This window comes from Chelon labrosus, assembly GCF_963514085.1.
Source record: "Chelon labrosus genome assembly, chromosome: 8".
Lineage (NCBI taxonomy): Eukaryota > Metazoa > Chordata > Actinopteri > Mugiliformes > Mugilidae > Chelon > Chelon labrosus.
Genome location: NC_140358.1, coordinates 17,451,806 through 17,479,594, shown reverse-complemented (window position 1 = coordinate 17,479,594; position 27,789 = coordinate 17,451,806). Strand labels below are relative to the sequence as shown.

At 43.0% G+C, this 27,789-nt stretch overlaps 1 protein-coding gene across 1 annotated transcript in view; it reads right to left on the bottom strand.

Annotated features, from left to right (window-relative positions):
• Positions 1-27,789, bottom strand: part of unc5a (unc-5 netrin receptor A) — a 130,337-nt gene that overhangs the window by 47,277 nt on the left and 55,271 nt on the right. The window contains exon 2 of the mRNA XM_084549642.1: positions 17,184-17,399. Coding sequence (XP_084405768.1) covers positions 17,184-17,399 — 216 coding nt within the window. The remainder of the gene's footprint in view (positions 1-17,183; positions 17,400-27,789) is intronic.

Genomic DNA, 27,789 nt, shown 5'->3' with positions numbered 1-27,789 from the left:
AGTGCTCCAATCAATCCGGAAAGGTTCAGCCCAATGCCGTTCCAAGGAGACTCAGGTGGAGCTTCAAAGGCGGAGTGGGAGGAGTGAGGGGAACCAGAAAGGAGGAACGCTGATGAAAGTCACGGGTCAACATGTCTCTTCTGAAAGTCTACTACTTCTGGCGTTAAGCGACAGATCTCAGGTTTCTTTAATGGCTCCGTGCAGATTAAAAGTTAATGGTGATCGCACTTAGCTTTACCATTAATCTGAGTGATCAGACAAGAAGATGAAATAATCGAATAATCATAAAAAAATCTAATCTGCAGCGCACATTCTGAAAATTGAGAATATACTTCATGTGTGAGCATAATTTTCTGAAATGTCATTTTCTACAACTCATCACCGACTTGTGTTCAAACTAGAAAAATAGATTATTTCCAATAGAATTTAACTTGCTTAAATCTGTTGTCATTAAATCATTATTTCCAGATTCAGCAGCGTGCACTGCGCCGGGGGGAGGGCTTACAGAGCAGCAGTCATGCTTCTCGTCACATGTATCTCAAATGAAATGGTCGCAGTGAAACAACCGGCGGGGTGGAAAATCTGACCCCTCCCCTCTTATATGTGGTCTCTTGCCTTCCCAGCATCACGCCGGACCACCCATGGATGTCTTCGACTGGAGGTTTTTCAGCGACCAGCTTTCATGCTCTGACAGCCAGTCTAACAAGATGAGACTAGTAAACAACACGGGACAGCTATGTTTACACAAAATTAATTATATATATATATATATATAAAAAAAAAAGTCAAATTGCCAACTTCACCATATGCTGGCAGCGCCTTATTATGCACCTACATGCACTGTGTGTCTTGAGGAACATGTGTAAACTATTGCATTTACTAGGCAAGATGGCAAATTATGGACAATGAAACGTCTCAGAAAGCCAAACAGCATGACAGAAACCAGCTCATCTCTGGTAATGATGACACTGAACTGTCGCCGCAGGCTACACTCTCCTGTCCAGTCCATCCTGTAAACCACCTGACCTGCCCCCGCTCCTGGATCCCAAACAACAACAACAGCATCATCATCGAGGAGCTGCCAAATGACAAGAGCCCTGCAGGTTTGCCTTAATGCACAGCGTAAGCCTCTCAGTAGCAGCGGATAAACACAAAACATTCACTGTTTAACACTTTATTCACAGAGCAATGTCAGTTTACAGGCCAAAGTGAGCTTCTTAGATAATTGCGCTTTAATTAGCGTCGTATAAACTCAGTGGCCACTTCATTAGGTACACCTGTAAACTCAAATACAATAAAATACAAATGTGTGTTACCTGTATCTTGTGCTTAAACCGTACATTTATTAGTCAGTGTTGTAGTTTGCAATGCTGTTCAATGTCATGAAGTCTCGCACAAAACCACTTCTGACGTCTCAGACATAAACATACAGTATATATTGAGTCTATCTGACAGTGTGACTTTATAATCTTAGTCTAAATATACAATTTGGCCAAATAAATAAGTAATTAATACTGTCTATATGCATAATCCTATGGAGGACGGGAACTGCCGAAATTCAATTTAATTTAATAAAGAAAATGATATAGCATTTTGACATAAACTGACATTTTTCTTTTCATTTGTTTTGCCGTTTTTTTACCTTTGAATCAGCTTTTTATTTGCTTTCCCCACCCCACAGATTTTATGCGTTATCCGATTCATTTGTACTTTTGTCTGTTTATTTATCAGTTCATTCATTTCCGGATTATTTCTGCCTTTGCATTTCCCCACCTCATTTTTTTTCCTGCCTTCTGTTGTTTCGTTTCAGATTACCACGCATCTCTCCATAATAATGCAAATGAGGGGGTCTGTTATCTTCAAGTGTGTCATGCTAACAAAGTTTCACGTATGAGACGGATGCTCTCTGGCACCTCTTCAGACGGAGCAGAAGTATCCTTTAAGTGCCCTTAGCACAATGAATGAAAATGAAATCAAAAAACGTGTACCAAAAAAAATAAAATATATGCATATATCCACCAATCAGGCATAACATTGTGACCACCTTCCTAATATTGTATACGTTTCCCTTGTGCCTCCAAAACAGTTGTGACTTATCAGAGAATGGACATGGGCCTTCTGAGGGTGTCCTGTGGTGTCTAGCAGTGTTGTTAGTGGGGGCCTTTGGGTCCTATGGGTTGAGGGGAGGGGCTTCTGTGGATCAGGCTTGTTCCAGGTTCATCCCACAGATCCCACAGACAGTTTGGGATCTAGTGAATTTGGAGGCCAGGTCAACACCTTGTGCTGGGTTTTTTTATGTTTTTTTTTTTTTAAGTTGTTTCTAAACCATTTTGGGTGTGTGCCTGTGTCAGGCTGCATCCTAACAGGGATGTCTGCTGCCATCGAGGGGTGGGGGTGCCTGGTCTGGTCTAGGTGGGTGGTACATGTCTAAGTAACATCCACATGAATGAATGCCAGGTCCAAACGTTTCCCAGCAGAACAATGAATTGTCACAAGATGGTCAATGTTATTTACTTCTAGTGCCAGTGGTCATAATGTTATGCCTGATCGGTGTATATCCTATATTAGATGCATCGTAAAATTACAATGAGGTTAAAAACTGTTTTGTATTTCGTTGGAAAGATTTTATAAAGAAAATCTTATTGTAAGGCCTCTTTGAGAGGATTTAATTTTTCAAAATGCTATAAAGCTATTACTCTTATTTCAAGGTCTAAAACTTTACAAATGTAAAACAAAACAAAAAAAAACCTGTAACCTATTAAATCTCAATAATACTTCCAAGACTGATGCAGCTTTAACTTCCTGGAGAGAAGCCACCGCTTCAATAAACGGACGGAGAGGATTTCATCATGTTACCATTTCTACCACTCACAACGCGCTCTCCTGTACCAGACCACGCAGACACAAGTGAGGGGCTCAGATGTTGAATGAAAATTATTGGATCTCCATAGTAATAAGGAGAGCGAGATCTTCACCCTGCAAGAAATTTCACTGCCATATTTGTCGGTGACACAACACCGCGGCGAGAGCTCGCAGGAATCTCACAACAACGCGGAGATCAGGTTGCGTTTCAGTCTAGTTGTGCAGGTGTTCACAGCTTTCGAACGTGATAATGAATTGATTAACGAAACTTCAGAATAGCTTTTCTGTGTCACCGAGCAAAGACGCCACACGCCTGACATTAAAATTGGGTTTCAATTGATATTTTTCCACGTTTGTACCTGCTTGCTAGCCACCATTCAAAAGCCACAACTGATTACATCAAATGGACATTAATTCAAAGCAATGGCTTTTTCTATTTACACTGTCCCTCTATAATTAGTTTGCCTAACCTTTCCTTAATAGGACACACAAACAGTCATGCACATACGCAGAGGCAGCGCTGTGATTTACCACAGTGCCCTTACCAAAGTGCCCTCGGTGTAATTACTCTCCATCCAATATCCTGACCCTGATGATTGGCAAGAGCAGAATGTTCTAGATGCCACAGTCTTCAGGCTGGGAGTGACTGGGACCTGCTCCTTTATCTCCCACACACACCTTGTCCTACCGCGAATGAGAACACATCGGAGGTGAAGGCCTTGAGCACTGCGCTTCGACTTCCATTACGTTTTGCAGAGTGGGAGGATCTGATAGAACGCTGAAAGCCGTGATAATTTGCTTGGGCTAACATGTTTCTCTCCCCCTTGTCTGACATGGCCTTGGGCGCTGAAGTAAATAAGGAAAGCTGCTTCAGGTAAGCCAGCCTGGCTCCCATCTGGTTGCCGAGTGCTCTGCACCATACAAATTGCATTAAGTTTTTTTCCCCTCCCTCCCTCCCTCCCTCCCTGTGATCGCTCGGTCCCTCTTGGGCCTTTGGCCGGCAGTGCTCTCTGCGTAAGGAGGCAGGGGTTTTTTGGTAATCCAACGAAGGTGTGTAGGCGAATGTAAATATTTAGCACAACAACAAACAGCATTCAGTAAACAGCCTGGGGGGAACACAGAGGCTACGAACGTCACTCCACTACATTTTTTAATAAGTAATACAAGAATTCACATTTGTTCTTACAACATACAGAACTCATGTAACTTCTATATATCCTACAGTATGTGTGCCAATATTTTTGTCTCGCACCACTGCTATTTTCAAAACTCTTTACCAACACTCGGCTCACTTCTAAAATTAACCCATGTAACCGACATGCAGCTCTGCGCGCACCTCGGCGCACGCCTCCGACACTGAAAACATTCGTCTCCCAACTAGAAAACTGAGAACACACTGACCTAAAAACACACTAACAGCAGCGGCGACATTACAATATGTATAGCTGTTTTCTTTGAAGCACATTTCATTATTTTATTTATTTAGATTTCCTGCATAATCCGCGATTCCATTAAAAGAAAAAAGGGGGGGGACTTTATTTTTTATGCTACCTTACAGAACGCGTTAACAAAAGTATGCAAATTTGCAAAGTAAAAGTGAAACTAATACAAGCACAAGCATAATGCAATACAAAGACGACGTGTACATACCCTTTTCTCAACAAGCGCAAGTTTAGATGAGTGGCATGTATTTCCCAGTGAGTTTAATATATTATCTTTATACTTTTAAGTCTACTTTCAGATGCACATTTTTGTGTCAAATGGCATTTTTATGGTACGTGTCCACAAGGTCTGTCAGTCCTACATTTCTGCATCGCTGTCCATGCAAGAAGCTATGAAATTCTTCTTGAATCCCTGTAAACATTTACGCTACCACTGGCAATCTAAAATCGAGACAGACTCAGCAGATTCATGGCTTATTTTGGGCCTCAGATGCTTCCAGAAACACATTTTGATTCAATATTTTCGTAAAAAGTTTCCAAACGAGACGCCGTGTTGGTCCGGTTTGAGATCCGTGAACAGACGTCAGTCCAATCTGGTGCAGCCAGGAAGTGTTTGTGGGAAGCTCTAGGCTGTATGTTTTCTTGGTCGGTCAGCAGTCGTCTATTCGACACCGACTAGCGGCGCCGTATCAAGCGTCCAGTTAACAGTATGTTAGTGTTTATGTTCAAATTTGATTTCGCAGCAGCAAACGTTGATGAACAAGTTGAAAGACTGAGCCACAGTTCAGTCCACACTTACTTCTGCTGTGTTGATTTGAGTTTTGAAAAAGCGACTCAGCTCTCAGAAATAAGTGCTGGCACTTGTAACAGGAAAAAATATATATTAGAATTTTTAATTATCGTCTTCTCTTTCTGCTCATGCCAGTGATTCAACCAGAAATAATTCTGAACATTTTGTGTGAGGTAGGAAAAATCCTTTGATTTCTTGCATTTTCAATACTTCAGTTATTAATTAAAAATGAAACTTGATTATAGTACATTGCTATGAAACACTATCTTTCAGAATTTATGAATGTTTTTGCAAATACCCTCAGTTTACACGACATACTTAAAAGAGCTAAAGCCAAGACGAAAGCCAGACAGTCGCATCTTATCCAAAGAATAACAACATGTTAAATTATACAATAATACAATAAAATTAAGTCTGGCTACTCTCCCATCACAACCAAAGGACACCAGGCAAGACAACTATAAATTGAGATGAAAGTCGAATAAATAAGCAACGACTGAAAGAGTAATGGCAGCATAATGTCAAAATCTACCATTATGAAGTTGCAGCGTGATAAAAAAAACTGTAACCACTGGAGCTTGCGTGAAACCTCCAGACAGTGATTGTCAACATTGTGCAGCGACGCAGAAACAGAAATGTTGTCTCAGAATCAAGCTCGGCTGAAAATGTTTGGAACAAAGTATTATCTTCAAGTGTTACTACCCTCAAACGGTGACAAGAGCAGAAGGCAACAGCGGCTGAAGTAGGACGTCTTAAATGAAGAAATGGTATTTTATGATAAAGTTTCACTACATGTATTTCCTTAAGATGCCATAAGGTGAAAAGAAAAAGATGGAAAAGGGTATAATTTAAGTATTAAGGACATGTCCTGTAGTCTCAGAGAAGGAAGCTGGACCTGAAAATAAAAGTAATACCTGGAAAATATGCGCCGCCTCAGCGTGTAATCCATTTTAATCCCTCAACTACCCCGGCGGTCACATGACGCCGAGTTTACACGGTTCTCATTCCAACTCCGGTCCGCGCTGTTGAGTCCAGAATCAACTATAACGTGACGCACGAGGGGGATAAAGTGCTGCAGACCGAGCACGGATTGAGCCTTTAAATATTAATTTCTTTGTTCAAATGTGACTGCATTAAAAATTGATAGAGTAGATGCAAGACAGGGAATTGTGGACTTTATAAATAACCTGACGCCGAAAATTGAGAAAATGCGGTGAAAGCACAGAGTGGACCCCTTGAGTTTGTTTTGAAACCAGCGGTAGCAGATGTTGGGAGGTGGGGTCGGATTATTACGCACACACATGAAGCATAGATGCAGAAAACTGAAGTGAACCAAATAATTTATGAAGTAATGATGATGACTGTGAAGACAAAAGATATGGAATCTCCAAGACATGTCATCAATTAGACTATAAATGGTTTAAAATTGTGGGAAATATCCAACACAACATCTGAATGTCTGTCCCAAAACACATTTTTTAACATTTTTCTTTAAATGGATGTTTCTCTCATATTTCCTGGAAGAAAATATAAAAGAATTCGTCAGAAAACACACTCGTGGCTTAAAACAACACAGATGAATTATTCATCTGAATCACATAAAATCCCAGAGACAGCTTCCTGATGGCTCCCAGACCAGGACTTTAGCTTCCGTTGTTGTCAGCGCGCTTCATTGAACACCTGCTCCGATGAAAAGGTCTCCTCAAGCACGTGCGCCGGTTTCTCCGAGCTGTCCCGCCGTGAGAACGCGTTCGCGGTCAACACACTGGCCGCGCGGAGCCGAACCCAGAAGTGTGAGATGTGGGCAGCAGGGAAATGCTGACTTGGGTTTTCATGCTTTTAAACATGAGGCGGAACACATTTGCTTGGTTGTTTTTCACTCCCGTCACCCGCCTGACCCGAGCTCCGACAGCCTCTATAATGCAGCACCGAGTCCTTTCACTGTGGGTTTACTCGAGACCTCGGAGTAAATAAGTACAATATTGACTAAAACTGTTTTGGATGCCTTTGGTTAAAAATCCCACCTGCATCTCACTTCGTAGTTGTGACACTTCCAGAGGAGATTCGTTGTGCTCCTTTTCATATTTTACATGACACTTCATGAGGAGATTGAAGCTATTCTTCTTCCCTCACTGCATAATAGTCCTTTCAGTACAGCACCGCTATCCCACACCCAGGACACCCTGCAGCTTTTAGTGTAGAAAGCCGGAAGAACGGCAAGTTGATGTTTGTTTGAGGGCCGTGTAAAATACCTATACTGAAAGTCTCCTTGGGGGCCAAACACACAAAGCATTAACTGTCAGCCACCAAGCTCCTCTGCCTATCAAAAATCTCTAAGGACTATTTAGCTGTCAGCTCCCTCGCTACACCTCCCAGCTCCACTATTTTTAAACGAATTTGAGCAGAGCAGGTGTTGATTGACACCACAAACTCCCACTCTGTCTCCCTCTGTCAGCATAACACTGGCGTCTTTCATTTTCAAGGGATGCAGTGGAGGTAAGTTGAAAGATAAAATTACATTACAGTAAAAGAAAAAAAAAAGAAAAAAAAAAGAACAGAAAGCGCTCATTGCTGATAATCAAAATGGGAGAGGCGGGGAGGAAGTTTACCGGCTCCGCTCTGCTTCGTATCGAGTCAAACCGCTTTTAAAGTGACAAATTTGGAGGCGCACTGTGGAATCCAAGCACATTTGCAACTCTGGCCTCCATTTGCTCGGCACAAGGGAAGTACAAGTGGTCTGGGTAATGCATGGGTAATGCATGCGCCGCAGCTTACTGACCACATTTTATTCAGACGTCTTGGTTAAGGCACAGAAAGCTCAAAACTGCAGTTCCACGGATCAGAGCCAGTATTTCCGTGCAGCTCCCAGAACCTTAGCCGCTCCCCCACAAATCTTCTGTGTGCCTTTTGGAAATGTGCTTTAAATGCGTGTTACTCACACAATGCAGCTGAAAAGAACCAGCCACGTATTATCAATTAAAAATGGCGTTTCACCCGTTTCAGACGCCGCCACGCGCATCCAAAGTACGAACGCAGGCTTGCAGGACTTTATTGATAACACGTCTGTCTGAGTAAATATGTAAGTTGAACTGAAAGAAAGGACCGCCGCGGAATGCATTCCAACTTGCAGCAAGGGCACAGCTTTTATGAGACTGACAAATGCGAAATTACTTTGAAGAAAGCAAAGTGTGGAACTGACGTGGGATATGTTTTGGTGGGAGGACAAAGGCTGCGCGTGTGGGAGAGTGGAACGGCAGCGTTGTTGTTTGACAAATGGTAATTATCTTTTTTTTTCCCCTACCACTTTTGTTCCTCTAATTGCAGTTAATTTTGAAATTCATTATTGCCGCACGTCAAGACCAATTCAAAGGAACAGACCCGACGCACTCCAAATTTCTAAATAAAAACACAACTTGCGCTAAAGTTGGAGACACCGAGATGCGCGGCCCCTCGTATGAGCCTATTGGCGAGATCAATCAGCACAGCTGGTTGGTTTTTAATTCTGCCCGCCTCACTTTACTCCCACCGCCCCAGACGTGCACTTGCGGTTGTATCAAGGCCAGACAAACACAGGCTTCAATTAAATCCACTTCGACTCCCTCCTCACTCTGAGGTGTGTTGCCGAGCTTTGAGAAAGGTCTGCCTTGCGCGCGCATAAACACGCAGACGAATGCAGACACGGAGCTGACCTGTCTGAGAAGTCTAATAGAACGCGCTGGCAGATGTGTCACGGGAACAATTCACCTTCGCCATCTGTTTTTCGGTGCTTCATTGCCAAATCCTTCCCCCACCTCCGTCCCGCAATCAAGGACAGGATGAAATACAAGTCCCATTATGGGGAGGCAGCTAATAATGCATTATCAATTAGTCCCTTTGGCTACTGATCGATGCTTAGCAGGTGGTACAAGGCCATTTTGTTCATTTAGGACTATATTGTCCTCTTCCCCCCTGATTCTCTTATTTCCTTCTGCTCATTAGATCCTGGCTTGCAGACATATCAGGTTTTGCTTAAATTGCACCAGGGCTGTTCTTCAATATTCCATTAAAAATCATGTTTAATTACTGTTTTGGATCTCTGCAGCACCATTAGGGCGACTCTGTCCTGACTTCACCTGAATCTTGACTGCAACAAAACGACAGCAGGCCGCTTTCAAATAAATGTCACTCATGTAGAGGGACGTCGCCTCCTTTAAAGGTAAAGGCATTTATCAGCATCCATGACCTATACGGATGTGAAAGAGGAGGAAGGAAATGTGCAGTACGGGGACAGAGGGAGCGGAGAGTAGGTGGAAGTTGGTGTGAGAGAGGTGATTGGCTGCTATAATACCACGGATAAGCATTGTGGTATTAAAATAAAGGTTACAGATCATTCCGGCTAAGCCTAGCTTATCCCCTTTCTTAGAACAGAAATTAAATATGTCATCACATTATGATCCAGGATCTAGTCAATCAGAAAATACATATTTTATACAAATGAATCCTAGGTGGTTTGCAGACGCCAGAGGTTAGCCCTGTGGTGCCATAACACATTATTAGTTATAGATGGCTTTAAACGATTTACTGACTACGTCATGCGTGGTATTTAGGGTTCAAAGGACTGACAGAGGACAGGAGCCGAGGCTGATAAACCTGAGGATTATAGAACGGCCTCATATTCCCGTGCTTTAAATGATACCTGGAGTTGTGGAAGAGGAATATCCAATTTAATAATATTTTGTATATGATTCCACTGTAAACGGTTTCATAAAGCAGGGTGTGACTATTTCCTCCATCATCTTCTGCTCTCATTGTAGAGGTCTTGTCGACATCCGGTTCAATCAACAGAGAAAATATAATCTCCCGTCTTTATAAAGCAGTAGCAGAGGTTTATTGAAATAGGAATGTGAAATGCATGTATTTTCCACCTGAGAGGGTTTGCTGCCGGGGTGACAATGCGAAGCGTGGATCAAAATCGTTTCCATCAATGCTGGCAGATGAAATGCAAACACAATCAAATCAGCCCGGCCAGTACAACAAGTCTGCGCTCAAATGCCAATCTCCCTTCTCCTCATCATGTGTCTGATGAGAAATCATAGTGTGGGAGAATCTCCTAATCTATGCAAACACACTGTCAGCATTGATTTGCTCGGAAGGGGATGTGTCTTTATTAGGACTCGCCAGACGTCTCCTCTCTCCGGCCCGGGGAAGGCGCAGAGCTGGCCCGAGGCTTCGGAAGCAGTCGCAGCCATAAGAATTGAGATAAGTTACTGAGGACAGGTAATGAGAACCGATAGACTTGAGGATGGATCGATACTGGACATTGAAACCAGGAGAGGAAGGACAAATTGTGACATCTCTTCCCTTCCTTGACGTTCAAAGGAGTTTCTGAAACAAGCAATCTTGTGAGTGTATGTGCAGGGATGCAGGACTGTGTGTGTGTATGAAGGGTTGTAAGTAAGTCTAACTGTAACCGAGCAGCACACTCAGCCAGTTGGTGCAACTCTTTTGTCTTTCCTGCACCGAATCGGTTTCAATAAACACAGCTGTCTGATGAGGCCAGAGGTCACGTCTGCTGTAGAGAGGATCCACATGTCATGTTTTCTACCACCTGAGCTCTGAATACTGAGCAGTCTGCACTTCAGACCTGGCTTGGTTATTAATTTAAACCCTTCCAGTTACTTTGACGTTTGAGTCTGCTGGGACTGAACATGAATGGAGTTGGATGAATATTGCCTCTGCTGTGCAGGGCCAGACCAGTTCACCTCCCAAACAGCCACATAGCTGGTATTTCTTCAGCTCTGGTCCGCAGCGTGAAGGTGAAGGGATTATCGATCACGGCTCTGGCCCTCTTTGATCAGTTTGTTTTCTCCTTTGATATCCTCTCGTAACAAAAGCATGCACAAAAGTCATTAGAACTGTGGGAATCCCTTGACGGCCTCGTCGCGGGTATCACAGCGGACGATGAAAGGTTGCTCCAAGTGCACCGGTGATCAGACAAGCATTTGAAAACAGGCAGTCTAGTCTGACTTTCAGATTAATTCACAGGCATTACCTCATATTTTGAACAGAAGACTTCATTAAACCCAGTAGATTTTTTGGATTTGTGCAGTTTATCACGTATCGACATTATGTTCCATCTGATCTCTTTAATACTGTAGCTTGGTAAGAGCTAGTGATATCAATATATGATGCGATACAGTAAAGTATTCTACAAAACAATTATATCTATTATGGCTTAATCCAGTGAATAAAATATCCGTTAAATTAAAGTACTGATGCAAAAAGCGGAAAAAAAATAATTATCGTCCAATATTTCCATAATGGAGTTTGGCTCAGTGATTTGCAACGTTTCCCACACTCGTGGGTCTGATAGAGTCTAATGTGAAATGTTAATGGAGAGCTACCTTGGTGTAAACAATGGACAAATTAATATTGTGCCACACAGCATATAATCACGCTGCTCAGTCCTATTAGTAAAAAATGTTCATTAGATTTACAACTGTAGGTGTGAGCTGACTTCGCCTGCGACTGGAGTAAAAAGGCTACAGCCAGTGGCCAGTTGTACGTTCAGCATCTGTTTGAAAGGAACCAGAGGAGCCGCTAAAGGCTGGGAAGCTAAGAAGCAAGGAAGAGTTGCAAACTAAATTCAGCCTTTTTTCACAAAAAAAAAAGACTTTCAGTGCAAACTTTAAATGAGCACATTCACTGAGTCAGATTCAAATCATACACAATAATGAAGTAACCTTTATTATAATCCTCTGCCTACTTGATGAGAATAATTTTCAATATTTATCCAACAAAATGTTTTTTTATGAAACATAAATTAATGTAACTTATTATTTGTTACACCCCTGCCTCTCGCCCGATGACAGCTGGGACAGGCTCCAGCAGACCCCCGCGACCCTTAACAGGACTAAACGGGTATAGAAGATGAATGAATGAATGAATGATTTGTTACTGCTAGGGGTTGTACAGACTAGTCGACTTCACTGCTGTACCGTGACGCTTTAAGCATGTTGACTAGTCGCTGATCACGTGACAATAACAACATGGACGCCTCTGAGGAGACAGGTAAGGAGCTTAGGGGGTCGTTGCAGCAAACTAGCAGTGGAAATACTTCACTAAAGATGAAACCCATTCTGCTGTGATATGCACAATATGTAAGTCAGTCTTGAAATAAAGCAAGACAGAAGTCAATCAACAACTTCACTAAACGTCCTGTGGTAACAGAGAGAAGGAAGCTGCTCATAAACAGTTAGCTGGTGAATTTCACTGTCAAAGTTATTAGGCCTTTAGCTGCAATACACAGAAAGGGCTTCAGAGAAACCCGGCTACACTATCTCATCTTGCAACATGCTGTGTAGTACTATTAAATGCTTTTTATGGTGCCGATTTATTTAAGCTATACATATCTGCAGTGCACGGTATGTAGCGCATGAGCTGTCTGTTCTCAGCATATGCACTAAGGGTCGAGAATATAGATTTCATTGTTGCAAAGCATAACTTTCTGCTGTGTTTCTATCAGAGACGTCATCAGGAGATTAGTCGGTGTGACTTTAAAAAATCTGAACTCGTGCAACCCCTAGTTACTGCTTATCCTCTTGGATGCTGCAGGAGGCTATCCCAGGTGTCACTGGGAGAGAGACGGGGTACACCGCGTATAGGTCGTCAGTCTATCACAGGGCTAACACAGAAAGACAAACTCAGAAGAAGTACACCTACAGCTAATAGATTGGCCAGTTAACCAAACAAGCACGTCTTTGGACTGTGGGAGGAAGCTGGAGCACGTAGAGAAAACCCACGCAGCCAGAGGGAGAACATGCAAAGTCCGTCAGTGTTAATCACTCCACCACCTCTAAAGCTATATATATGTACACATACATGACTACTAATTAGAAATACACAACATAAAAAGGGTTGTCAGACTCAGACCACAAATAACATCAATTTACCGGAGCAAAACTGATGCGTTAAACATCTGCCACTGCCATTGGTGGTTGAATTCAACAACATGTGCATTCCCACTCTTTTCGACTTAAAATAACTCCTGCTGCAAATGACACCGTTTTTTCAGGATTGTAATATTTCGTGATACGTATCAGGATTGGAATTGGTTATTTTTTATAACAATAGACAGAAATCCATTAATTAGTACGACTATGTGCATTCTCATTATGGGTTTTGTCACACGTTTGTCTACAACTTGTTATCTCAGTCTATCTCGGCCAGGGCAGCCTTTATAAATTTCAGCAAGGCTTCCCAGGTTAAATAAAAACAATTAAATCGCGTTCAATTTGCTGATTAAAATCACGTAGCTCGAGAGTTTTGTGAATCAGAAGTGTTAAAACCAGCCCGGATATATTTGCGGATCTATAACAGCAGGCATGTTTTGTTTCTCTTAGTTAATTAATAACAAATTCTCACACATACAGCGACAAACTAACAGGTTTATTCTATAGGATGTGCGCAGTCTGTTTATTTATTCCTTCGCACCTTATTAGTAGGTTTAGATATAAGAAGAACTATAATGATTGAAAACTCCAAACTGCGTGTGCCCGTCACTGTAGACGGGTCCCTCATCCATCAAAGACGGGAAGAAAAATCAGGACAATGGCAACAGCAGGTGTGCACACCGTCTCCAGCAGTGACTCTCGACTGTAACGTTTCAACATGCGTTTCCACTATTTCTTTGAGAGCATTATTCCTCATTTACATAACAAAGAAAAGGGGATCCTTGATGAGAAATGTCAATCAGTTTGAACATGCCAGGCAGTGAAACTGAAGCTGACACCTGAGGAGGGTTTTGATTGGTGTTTGCTGAGTCACATGAGTATATGGTATTTGCTTGTACTTGTTAATAGAGAAAACAAGCATAGATTGTACAGCGTGCAAAGCATGGGCAGTGGCAACCACTGAAACTGAAGTTTCTCTCAGAGAAGTGTGTCACTTTGAGAAGGTGATTTTCCTCTGTTCCCTTAAGGCATAAATTGTCAATCAATTTTTTTTTTCAACATGGATATGTCTCCAAACTCCTCATCCCTCATCCCTCCCTCCCTCCTCCAGGCGAGATGTTGATATCAGGCTGCTTCTGGTGTGACAGAAGTCCTGGTTGCTTGGTAACAGGTACGGGTTTGGAGTCCAGTGTGACTGTGACGGCCGGGGTGAGAGGACAGCCTGACAAGCCGGCGCTGCACACACACACACACGCGGCTTTACTGCAGAGTTGGATGTGCGCGCCTCACATGTTTCTTGCGGGAAGGGGGATTAGACGGAGCCATCAGTAAACTCCTCAGGGCAGTGGCGACATTAAACAGCACAAGTGTTTGAGAGATCGATGTGGGTACCTTGGAGGAGCCGCACCTCCGGACAACCACATGTCCTTCATAACCGCACAGCCCCACATTTGAAACATTCATCATCAAAGGCAGCGGGGGCACCGAGTTATCTGCAGGGCAGCGAGGAAACCTTGGATCTTCACCGGGTTTCTGAAGACAGAGCCCCTCGCTGCCGCGGGGGGTCCGTGGCGCCCGGCGCGACAGACTTGTTTCATAGACAAATAAACGCTGACTATAACAGCTCATAACCACACGGCAAATGGTCCATCTTCATTAAACGTTGGCAAAGCAACGTTGCGTCAGTAATGTGATGTTCCCATAAACTCAGCAGTTTATGGGCCACATCATGTCCTTCGGCTATTGACAAAACACAATTCATAATCAGAATGTCAAAGTTAAGGAGCAGCCTGCACAATGTCACCCAGAGTGAGAACTAGTTCTTCAGATGCACTGTTCAACCGGAAATCATACGTGTTTGTAGTTGAAAAGTCTGATATCATAGCGAGGGGAAGGGGAGAGGTCATATTTTATGAAAATGGGGATTTCCAGATGATCAAAGGAGACATTGATAGAGTTGTGTTGAGTTGCATATCATCAAAACTGGCCAATCACAGTGGGAAGTGGGTACAGGTGTTGGATAGATAGGAAACAACTGCCTATCAGGGTGGAGGCTTTTCTGATGGCATCCCATCATCCAATGTCATGCAGGACAGACTAGATCTTTTTTTTTTCCAGCACATAATCAGAATAAGACGCTGCGTGGTAAAAGTAAATGTTAAAAACAGTAGAAAGCTCAGCTGACTTATTAAGACTTCTAGAGGCCTCTTTAAAGTTCTAGGGTGTTTGTGATAATTTCCCTTGTACTTTAAATGCAATTATTTTAATTAATTATCTCTCCTTTCTGCCAGCTGCACTGCTGTCAGACTTTCCTGGGCTGCTGTCTTTTGTCATGCACATCTGTGCCTGTAAGGAGCCGCGCAGAAACCTGGTTGCTCGCGCACATGGCGGAGAAATCTGTTGTCTTTAGGAGAAAAATCTCCAGGGGGAAGATTAGCTTCTCTATTTCTTCTACCCTGCATCAGGAAACCAGATCTCTCATTAGCATTATATGTAAGAAAGCAGCTAATTGGATAAACTGACTTTAATCAGGTTACTTAAGTACATGCCAGCTATAAAACAAGAAAGGCACGTCTGCTCACAGCAATGTAATAAACAAATATGTAATTCTAATGTAAGTCTACACGACGTTAAGGCCTGTACCTGTGGTGAGTGCAATTTAAACATTTCCAGAACCTATTTTTTTTTTTTTTTTTTTAAAAAAGCACTGAATTTTATTGCTGCCGACTCACTGACAGTTTCTTCCTAATAATGCAAATCCACAAATGCTCCCTCGAGTGCTCGCTTTCCGTTCTCCGCGCAGAACTACAATTAACTTTTCGCACTCTTTTCAGCCATTATTCACAACACTCCCGACTCCAAAACGACTGCAGCATCCAAAACTGTGCCTCGCGCGCGAGTTCAAAACGAATCGAGCAACAAGAGGGCTGCGTGTGAGTGACAGCGAGGTTGTGGGGCAATGACAAGGAGAGCGATAAACAAGATGCGAGGCGTACCCACACAACAGCGACGCAAACTAAACTCTATGGAAATACAGTCGTGTCCCGCTCTCTTCTAACTTCCGCGGCACGAGGAAAAAGACAAAGCTCCCGTACCGCGGAGAGCTGAAGTTTGGATCACCCACAGCGTCTCAGAGTCACTCATGTAGAAGAGAATTTAAAGAAAATATGGGATGTTTTGGTTATTTTTTTTACTTGAAAAAAAAAAAAGAGCAGAGCACGAGAGACCAAGTCAGCATGTACATCAATCAAAGCCTCAGTGTGGCAGAATACTGCAGACTAGATCAGAAATACTCACCTACCAATGTTTCAGGTTGAACTGACACTTAGGAGTTAGACGCCCGTGACGTTTTTTTAAACAGCTTCTGCGCTAGCTAAGCTGCTGCATGCTAATTCAAAACCCTGTAGACCAGATGGATGAAATGTTAACACTGCAAATGCTTTATATTAGAACAAAGAGGCGATGTGCGAATACGCACTGATATTTCTGGCGAATCTTCCCTTCTGATTTTCCTGCTCTGTGTTTTTGAGTGCATGTGTGTGCAGACGCTGATTGGTGAGGGCTATCTTTTCCTGTAGATCTCAGCTGATGCCCGTTATCCTATTTTAAAATGTGTGTTTGCCGTGCATATCTACAAATCTGTGTGTGCGTTTGTTTTTGTGTGGTTCTGCCCCCCCTCCCCCCCCAAAAAAACTGTCATTTTCCCATTTCTCATTTCCAATCAGCTGTCAGGCTGTGAATGGGTGGTTTAAATCTGCAGATCGCTGCTGAATCACACCACATCAGTGTCATACATGTTTATGACACTGATGGCGGAGGCGGGGGACTGCAGCACAACAGAGAGAAAAACAAACAGGTCTCCAAGGTGATCGAGAAGCTTTCCGAGACTGAAACCAATGTGCTTATTATGAGACCGGCTGGTTAAATGGGCTGAAAGGATGAGCCAAGAGCCTGATGGAGCATGGTAATCACTGGCAAATTGCGAACCTTAGTTTCAGCGCACAAACACTTTACATAATGTATCTATGAAGTTACACATGTCATACATTTGCAGTCCAGCAGCAGGTGAAAATGTGGCTCATCACGGGTGCAAAACGGTCCAGAATGAAGCCAATCAGAGATTAAAATTAAAAGGAAATTAATTATTGTTCTGAGTACCTGTGGCTGGGTCGACAGTCCGCTCGATCAAGTGGTCGTCTTGGTGAACCCACTCGCCGTTGCACTTGAAATAGATCTGCGTGGCCGGGGTGGAGCGGCAGGTCAGAGTCACCGGCTTGTTCTTCACGATGTACTCGTCCTCGGGCTCCACCAGGAAGTGAGGTAAGAGGTCAGAGAAGGCGGCAGGAAGTGTCGCTGTGGCGGCATGTTCAGAACCTTACAGAAAAAAAACAAAAGAAAGCAGAGATTTTAGAAGAATGCTAAATAAAAACCAAAAAAGCTTTCAAAGCTCCTCAAGTTGTCAAGCTGAAGGCAGTGGCTAAAGCTTTTTTCGTGCTTCGTTTTTTTTGACTGGTGCTCGACAAGCGAGCGAAATGTCTAACGCAGACATGCCGAGTCCTTCAGCTCATACATATGCATGTGAATGAGGCAGGAGAAGACAGAGACAGATGGACAGACTGAGTGAAAGAAGAGAGACAGAGCTGTATGGAGTAGAGTTGGCAGTGACAGAGCTCGGCCTTGTGTGCTCTTGGCCGGGTCGCGGGGTTGGCCGAGTCCATGTCTTTACTCCAGCTCTTTATCACGGCCCTTTAACATCACCGCTGATGGACCAGCAGCCATAAATCCCGTCCCAGCGACTAGGCCACTTCACACTGTGTTATACGGCTCTTCAACCAGGACTCTAACTCTACCCACATTAAGCCCGACAGGGGCAAGAGGCACGAAGGTTAAAGATGACTGACAGCTAGACAGCCTGTTAACTCAGAATCACTTCTTATATCCAGTAGATGTTTTTATATTCCATCAGAAACTTATGACATACAAGACATGTGGAAGAAGAAGAGGGAAGATACATCTCCACTCTGCAGATACAGAACCCGTCCTTGCATGGGTAAAAAAAAAAATATATGATTTACAGCAGACTTCTGTGCTTACCGAAAAATGTTCAGTGCAAAAACTGAATGACACAAAAGAGCCTACAGCGCACACATCCTTCCTCCATGAACACAGTTTCTCTCTCTAAACATATTAGCCTTGTGCGCGAGCTAGTGAGAGGACACAGAACGGAGTAGAAAGAGGGAAATAACCTCTTTACACCACCGACACTCAGGGGAGAACAGTAAATCCCAAAATAAAACCCCTTTAAAAGGAGTGTAATATTAATTTACTGCCCTGAATCCAATATGGCTGACAGATCAGGCATTAACAACCTTCTCCATCACTCCCTGTGCAGCAGGAGAGGACGGGAGTCCACATCTCTCATAATGAAACGGCAACACTCATGCTGACCTTTCTCTCCTCTTGTCTTCTCCTCCCTCACCCAGCCTTTGTTCATCCTTACAGCCCGCTGATGCCCTGGTCAGGGATAATATTACATTGCGTCATAAATACCAATCTTTAGATAAAGACATTATCTGTCAGTTCCTCCCCCACTACACATTATATTAATGTCTCTCTTTCCTTTCCCTTTTTTCTTTTACCCCTGTGTGCTGAGTTGCTAATTCATCAGGATGAGATACAGCGAAGCACGCCACCGCTGCCGCCGCTGAACCCCATTAATGTTTCGTGTACATGTTTAACTCTTAATGAAAACTAAATGTTCTGTGTCCAATGAACGGCATACATCACTTGGTGACACTTTGCCATTTTCTCATTTTCTTTATAGCACACATTTGCAGAGACAAATATGGCAGCACTCTATTCAAGACAACCCAACTACCTGACATTATTTACTATGTATGGGAGTATGTGTTTCTCATCTCATGGCGTCGAGGGAAAGGCCACAGTTCATCATGAATAGTGAATATAATTGCTCTAAAGGAGAGCCAAAACTTTGCTAATAAACAGTGTGGGACCAGCAGGTCAGGATGTTTGAAAATGCGTTGGTTCTAATGACGGAGGTTTCTTCTAATGGGCCAGCTTCCAGCTTTGTGACCATGGCCATTAGCTGGCTGAGCTGACCCCCCTGTACTCCCTGCAGAATGAAGACCGCAGCTCACTAAAACAGTGGGCGAGACTCACCTCACACCTGCCAGGTTAATCATCTCATAGAGGACAGATGATGTTGAAACAGAGAGCAAAGCCACCTGAGAAGCCTGACAAGTTGCGAGGACGGTGATGAACTCCTGATGTTGTTAACTCGCCGCTGGCTTCTCATTTGCAGGGGTCACATTCAGCATGCACTTCTGATGATGTTTCCAATTTGTGTTTGTGTGTTTGTGTGTGTGTGTGTCACAAGGGGTGAGGGTTAGTCTCCCATTTTAGTACATGTGCTTTAGGTTAATGAGGTTAAACACGTAATTTCTTTAGAGAAGCAAACTGTCGTTTTATGGAAGGGCATTCTAGTCACGCACCGCTTTATGTCAAACCCATAATGGAGGGCTGATGTGTAGTAAATTGGCTTAGATTATTGTCACGACACAACATGCTTCAAAGTCGACGTGCGCGCACACACACATGCACACGGGGAGTATCAGCCACTTAACAGACTTCTTTCGGGTCAATGCACAAATCAAATAGACATACAGCAGCACTGCATTAGATTCCACCGAGCGCGATCGGCTAAAGCCGCCATTAATCGTCAAAAGCATCTCAGCCCATCGCCAGATCATTTTGTACTCGCATAAACAACAAACAAAGCACGCTGAATGTCTCCCTCGTTGATCAAAGGCCAATGAGGATGGTTTAATTGACAGAGCGAGCTGGAATGCGCTGTCGCGGCCCAGTGACCGCCTCCTGTCCTCCTGCGCGGTTTCAAACACTTCCCTGAAAAGAATCCGTTCTTGTACTTTTTTTAAAAAAGAAACACAACAGGTTCTGACCTGATATTTGTCAGCAGCTGCTATTCTCTCGCGACATTATTCAACTGACCAAAAACACACATACACGCGCGCGCAACAGGGGTGCACCAGCTGTCAGTGTGCTGAGCCATGATGTCCAGGGCAGATTTCCTGCTGCACACAGACCCCCGTGTCTTATCCGTCCAGCTGACCACATCAGCTCCCACGTCGGGGACCGAGCACATCCATGAGAGGATGGGGGGGGGACGATGAAGCGGTTATGATGAAGTCATAAACACTTGAATAAATATATTTTTAAATCTGGAAAAAAAAAGGTCACATTCCTGTAACCACGGAAACTGTATACGCGCACTACATATGCGCACCCCACTGCGGTTTAAAAAGCACAGAGGATTATATTTTCACAAGTGTTGCAGCTTTGTAAATGTCTTCTGTTACCATCCGTCTTCAATATTTCCTAATGATTTTTACTTTGATGTCACTTACTGTATCACTTTCCAGGAGTAGGTATCTATTTTTCTTTTTTTTTTTATATACACACAAATCTCAAGTCTCATCTCGAAACAAAATTCCACATACGTGTCCTCACTTAACCTCTGCTGGTGCGCTGCGTCTCTTCGGCTTCTCTTACCTCTACCATTTGCAAAATAAGCGTGTATTTTTTTTTTAACTTTAGTCAAATCTGCTTGGAAAAAGACAAACCTGCAGAATGCACCAACGCAGTATGAAGATGTCAGCAGGGGAGGAAATAACCCTCTTTTGTGTTTGTCCCTCACGGCACCAACACATCATGTACCCTTTGGAGCCAATTACATTTTTTTTTTTTTTTTTTTTACAGCACCATGTCCCTGAAGGAAAGCATCATTGAGCAATCACTGGGCATAATTTACATCACAGTGATGAACAGCAGCTATAACAAGTGTTTTATGACACCATCAGCGCGTTACGATGCCCTCTGAAATTAATTCAATTAAAGTCACTATCCAGAATATTAAACAATTTCATGTTTAGCTACCATTAACAACAGAGCCGAGATCAAATTTGGCTCAGCCACACCGATGGTTGAAATATTCTTATGAGTGCTTGGGCTTGTTTTAAACCACGGAGCGTATTTATTTAGCAATCAGCCTGAATCTAATGTACATAAGGGTTCTGGGAAATGTATTGTTAGAAATCCTATCAACAAGCCTGGGACAACATTTGCACTGGGAGCAATCAAACACATGAAAAGAAGAAGCGATGGAATGTAGACGGAAAACGAAAAAAACTCCATTCACCGTCATATATAATCTGCAGCGTGGCTGACTGATGTATGTTTGCCCCCAGATGACAAATATTTACTTCGCCACATGTCTGGGGTTTGGAATAAATCTTGAAACAACCATGCTTCAGCAAGCACACCTTCAAACCGCACACACTTGTTTTGTGTCAGACACACACGCACGCTCCCGTATACCGCACAGATACACTCAGCAGCCAAAAACTAAATGTGCACATATGCAAATTAGAGATCGCAGGAATGCAAAGAATGCAAAAGAGGAAATAAAAGCCGGAAACAAACAACTTTGTCTCTCAACCAATGAGACATGCATATGTGTGCAGGCAAAAAAAAAAAAAAGGTTTACACAGAAATATTGCAAAAAAAAAAAAAAAAATAGAGATAGAAGAGAGAAAGAGAAAAAACTAATTCAGACAACATTCAATATCCCCGGCCATTAGGTCGGTTCTGGAAAACAATCAATTACTGTCAGCGAATATGCATGTGTCTGGAAAGGGCTTTGGTGCATTAAATAAACATGTAGGAGAGCCGGGGCCCATAGCCACCTGAGCTCCATCATGTTTGCATCGGCGGTAGCAGGATGCAGGGGAGCTTTATAGAAAAATGAAACCATAGGATGAGGGGCAGACGGAGAAGATGGGTCTGCGAGGACGGGAGGGGGGCGAGTATGTAAATTATCCTCACACACGCCATGTGTGACGTTATTAACAATCTTCTCCCATTTAATTGAATACAAAATTGGCCGCTAAGCATATACTCTGATGCGGGGCTGTACATCTGTTTGCATATATTCATTCAGGATACTAATAGCACGCTGTCTGCAGTGTCCCTGACAAGAATATTTCCCTGATAGATGCACTCCCGAAGCTTGGGGTCACATCGTCAACTTTGAGAATTGCCACCAAAAGCTGCCGACATAAATCACCCCTCCTCCAGCGTGCAGCGCTTTGAATGATTAAATGCTGGGTTTTTTTTTGAGAGGTGTCACTAAACAGTTTGTCAACGAAAGAAGAAAAGTTGGATCTGTTGTGTTGTGTAAATATGGCGCACAGCAACACCATTAATGAGACTTACACCTTTGAACAGGAGCTTACACATCTGCTTTTTCTGGTTTGTTAATTCCTATTTATTAATATTCCTGTCATCTATTCGAAGGAACAGCTCAGCGGGTGGGGCCTAGGCTGGAAAGAGGCTTTGTGTGCGGCAACGGAGCCGGCGCTCCCGAAACACCTTCGCTTTAGCTCGCCTTTCGAGGCTAACGCCGCCTTGAAAGACGCGCTCGCCTTGAAACCTACGAGACCATTTTAAGTCCTCGTCAGCGGGAAAGAGCTGACGTTTTAAAAGCTGAGTATGAGCAGGACCGGGTGCGTGTGTGCAAGAGCATGTTTATCTTCGTAAATGCTCCCGTTTGTGGAATGTGTGCAACAAGATCAACACCTTGGAAGAAATATCCATATTCATTTCTTAAGTGCCACAGCTGATTCATTTTTTTCCATAGACTATTCAGCCCCTCAAACATTTGTAGATCAGTGGTTTAATCACTTTCCAATAAACTCTGCATCCAGTTCTATATAACTGAGTGACAACATTTTACTCATGTTACACACTATATGCTGTCCTTTTTAACTACAAATTACAAGGGCATTGCAAATTAAGTACGAGAGGGCTTAGCTGCTTTTTGAAAAACTTAACTTTTGATCGTGACCTCACATAAACTAGCTACCGCTTAAGAGTTGAAGAGCTTAGATTCAACTGAAAATACATATCTCAAACCCAGAGGAGAGCAAAGATCAAGTTGCATTTCTAGTTCTTTGAATTGCGCGCGGCTAAAAATGATTCTCATCACACAACGGCACAAAAGGCAGAAGGAAAAAAAATGAAATCTTGGTTCAGAAACATTTTGCATAATATTTAACTGATTAATGTTGGGTACACGCAGAGTGAGAGGACATTTAAACCAGGCGAAACAGCCAGATGACAAACAATCAAATTCCAAGATCCAAGTCTGTAAAAATGAAAAGCATCATCAGAATACTTCAGGATTTTTTACTCAGGCTTTTTGAACCTGATATATATTTAAAAAAATTCTTTCCTCATATAAGGCCCCCGTGCAGACGTGAGACAGACATTTGACAGATTTGGCTCATTTCAGAGGAAGATCCAAACCGCCTTTTTTCCGCAGCAAAACTTGCGATGTAAATGCCTCATATTCTTCAAAGCTTCACCTGTGTGGCACTTCACTGCATGATGTTTCTCAAAAGAGCCACAGAGATTTAAACACATTTGACTTAATAGCTACACGCAATCCTCAAAGGAACTGAAGATATCCCGAGCCGTCAGGAGGGGCAGATGCAGTCGCAGTCTTTGCCATCCGAGGCACGCACACGCTCGTGGATTTGTCGTCCCCTTAGCCGGAAACGAGGTTATCCACAAGCAAGTTGATTATAGAAGTCGGAGCAGGAGTGGGAGAAAAGAGAAACCCGCGCAGAGGAAGGAAAAGCGGCAGCCTTAAATCTTTGAAATGGAAGTTGGGAAAATAATGGGCGGAAGGAGGAAGAAAAAGGCAGGAGACAATTTAGATTACCAAATTAATCCTCTAATTACTGGATTTGCCTACAGCTAACACGAGAGGTTTCACACACGCTGCATTTTACAAATGGAGAACAATTCAAACTGCAAAGTGAGGCAGGCTGCCATAATGATCAAGAGCCGCAAACCTTAAAGTAATGGAATGGCAGTATCACTGTTAATCAATATTGTTTATGATGCTGGAAAAGCTGAACAAAACACTACAAATTGCAATTCAGTGCTGAAATGAAACTCGCTCCATAGCCCATTTCTCACATTACAGTGTTACTTTGAGAGTTTTAAAATTAGAAAACAAACGTGCAGCGAACCCTCACAGAAAACAACAGTTTAAGATTTGTCCGAAGAAACATGTCGTCAAAACAACAAAGCAAATGGAGGGTGTACAGTACAACTGCTGATGTCTGCAGAGGCTCCATAAACATATTCATAGTGCTTCAAGGGCTTCCAACAGAAAGGATTGTAAACGCGGTCCGGCGACACTCATCAACCACCTCAACCTGCCTGCTCCTCTCTCCCGTCTCATCATTCACCGTCCTTCCCAGAGATGCGGGCAGAAACGAACGGAGGATGACTTGCACTTATCTAATTAGTGTGACGGAGCTCGAAGGCTCCTCAGCATCAGACTGAGAATTAGAACACAACACAAAGAGATGATCCATAACAAGGCAGAGATAAAGCGTCACCCGTTCAACTTTAATAAGCGTAGCACAACGCCGGCGGCAACTCTCCAATTTACCAAGCCACCAGCTCTGTTTGCAGCAACACATGAACAGAACTCGTTTTCGAGAGCAAAAATCTCACCGGTGGACATCTCCACTCTGGTATTTACAAATGGTATTAGGATGTGATCTTCCTTCTGGGCACCTCACGGGGTGCGCACAAAGGAAGAGGGCAGCAGTGACGTGGCGACAAGAGATGATGGAATTTTAGTGAATTTCAGCAATTTGCAGAAGTGATGGACGAAAATACCTTTGGTGACGAATTGTGGGCGGGTACCGAGTTGATCTCATATCTGAAGACAACAATCAATGGTAATGACAGTGGTTTGACATATGGCTCAAACACACTGTTCCCCAGATGCAGGGAAACACTGTCCAGATATTTGCTATGTAGCACTAAATTCTCCATGCTTATAGTTTGGGGTAATGGGTGAATCCAGACGGAGCAGCAGCATCGTTGATGGTGCATTATTTTCTTTTCAAATATAAAGTCTGAAAGTCCACTAGCAACCAACTGCAGCCACAAAGCAATAGGCGATGAGCAAATCATTTTATACGTGGACGGAGCTTCATCTGGAGAAAGAAAAAAACCACCATGGCACTGTAAGGGCCTTAATACACACAGAGCACAATGTGAATGGAATGTGATGGTCTGACTCGTGGCTGGATCTCAGGTAGGTGAAAATATAATCCATACAGACTGATGACATTCTTAAGAAAACCTTCGGCCGTGCAAATTGAGAGATGGCTTCATTCGGCCTCTTTCTGCTAGCTCAAAAAGCTTTCCTTCACGGGGGATGTGCCGTCGTCAAGCCCAACAACTTCACCCAGCTAATTTGCAAATGAAGGTCTGATCACAATCCAGGCGGAACCAAGATAACATGAATGCTACTTAATTCCAGGTGTAATTGAAAGGAACTGGATGCCATTATCCAAATACTGGTCTCATGTTTATACCGGATATAAGTGGGGCCTGCATGCTAAGATTTTCTAAGAGCAAGAACTTCTTCTGTTGACATGTATTTGGTCTCAAACAAAGTACTGAAGAGATCTCTACCCTTTTTTAACGGCTATAAAATAATGCCAGGAGATTCAATCTCTGGGCACCCCAAATATCTGAACCAAATGCCACGGTAGCCCATTCAGTTATTGTTGAGATATTTAAGCCTTGACCAAAGTTGTGGACAACCATCTGTTGAGATCTTCATTACCACTGAACCAGTGTCGCAAAATATTTATCTCAGCTCTGTTATTGAGGAGTGGAGACACAGCTACAGACATCAATGTTAAATCCCAACTCCACCTTCTAAAATCCATGAGTGCGGCAACAATAACGAACACTGTAACTGTAAGAAATGCAGACGTGCCATCCCCATTATCAAAAGATGTGTTTACCACAATGCTGCATGTTCACAAGGGGCAAAGACTCAAATCCAGAGTCTCCAGACCTGAAAGAGAAATATAACTGGGAATTATGTAGATAAGTGTGAACCTGTCTAGAAATGAAAGGCAGAGCTGGTTATCTTATATGACTTTCCCTCCAAAGCAAAGCAAAGCACATCTGAACTCTACGCGTGTTTAGGGTATCAGTCGAATGCAGCAGCAGTGTGCAGAGGGGGAAACTCATTTCAACCTGAACAGCTTTCTGATTATTCTCTACGTTTTTTTTTTTTTTTGTATTTATTTATTTTCCTCCCAGCTTCTTCCAGTCCTTCTGACATCACCAACCAAAAGCAAAGACTGGCGGCTGTGACTAAGCAACGCATGAATACAAATCGGTTTTAGGGGAAGCACTGCTTTCATTACTGGAAAACACACCTTCTTCTTCATTTCAGGTTAATCTACATCAGAAAAATGAATTTGAGTTTTCTTACCCATTTTAAGGAAGCTGAGGTCCTATGGGTTGAGGGGAAGGGCCTCTGTGGATCAGGCTTGTTCCGATGCATCCCACAGATACTTGATCGGTTTGGGATCTAGTGAATTTGGAAGCCAGGTCAACACCTTGTGCTGTGTTTCATGTTTTTTTGAGTTGTTTCTAAACCGTTTTTGTGTGCGTGCCTGTGTCAGGCTGCATCCTGCTGGGGATGGCTGCTGCCATCAAGGAGTGTCATCGCTACAGGGTGGGGGTGCCTGGTCTGGTCTAGATGGATGGTACATGTCTAAGTAACATCCACATGAATACCAGGTCCAAAGGTTTCCCAGCAGAACATTGAATTAGCACAAGATGGTCAATGTTATTTACTTCTCCTGTCAGTGGTTTTAATGTTGTGGCTGATTGGTGTATGAAGCGCTAACTTAAGCGAATGAAGCTCTGAACGGATCCGAATAAGGTTCGGGTGAAATCCCAGCTCGCTCAACAACTTCCACACCTTAATGAATATTCTTCTTTTTGAGACTGACTCACGTTACCTGGCCTTCATCTTCATCACTCTTGTAATTCGTGCATGACTCCTTACCTAGTCATGTGCATTACGATTGTACCCATAGAGCATGAGGTATAACCCTGTACACTGATGGGTGCATAATAAAAATAATGATGTAGACTGATGTGCAGTCACTGGAGGCGATAGATGTTGATGAGGCAAAAATAAAAGAAACTGCACATGAGGCCGAAAGAAACAGTAAATGGAGAATATGACGACCAGCTGCTTGCCAGCACATCCACATAAAACAACCTCTCTCTTCCTAAAATTGTTTTTTTTCTTCCTCCAGACAGTCTAATTTATTTTGCCTTAACTGCATTGAAGCCGAGAGAGAGAGACAAAGATAAGATGGTAGCCCACTTGAGCACAGTGCTTGTTTTGCCTTAACCCTGCAGATCAGATGTGATGTTATAGGCTTTAAGCTACTTCAGGCTCCGACTGACGATGCCTACACAATGTAATTTCCCACACCGGTGACACACAGCTCCCAACACTTGGTCTTGAGAAAAGAATACTTCACTATTTCAATATTACTTTAAATAGATGGGGGGGAAAAAAGTGAAATAATGGCATGTCAAAGAGGTTAAAACATTTTAAAGCATATATTTTTAAGGGATGTAAAGGACAATTAAGAATTATGATTTGAAAGGTGGAGGTCGTCAGCAAATTTCAACCGAAACTTTCTTTAAAAGGGGAATTACCGTTTTTTACAACCTGGACCTTATTTCTGGCATAAAATACGATCGTCTACTCACCCATTTAACTTTGGTGTCATTTGGAAGATATTTAGCTGCA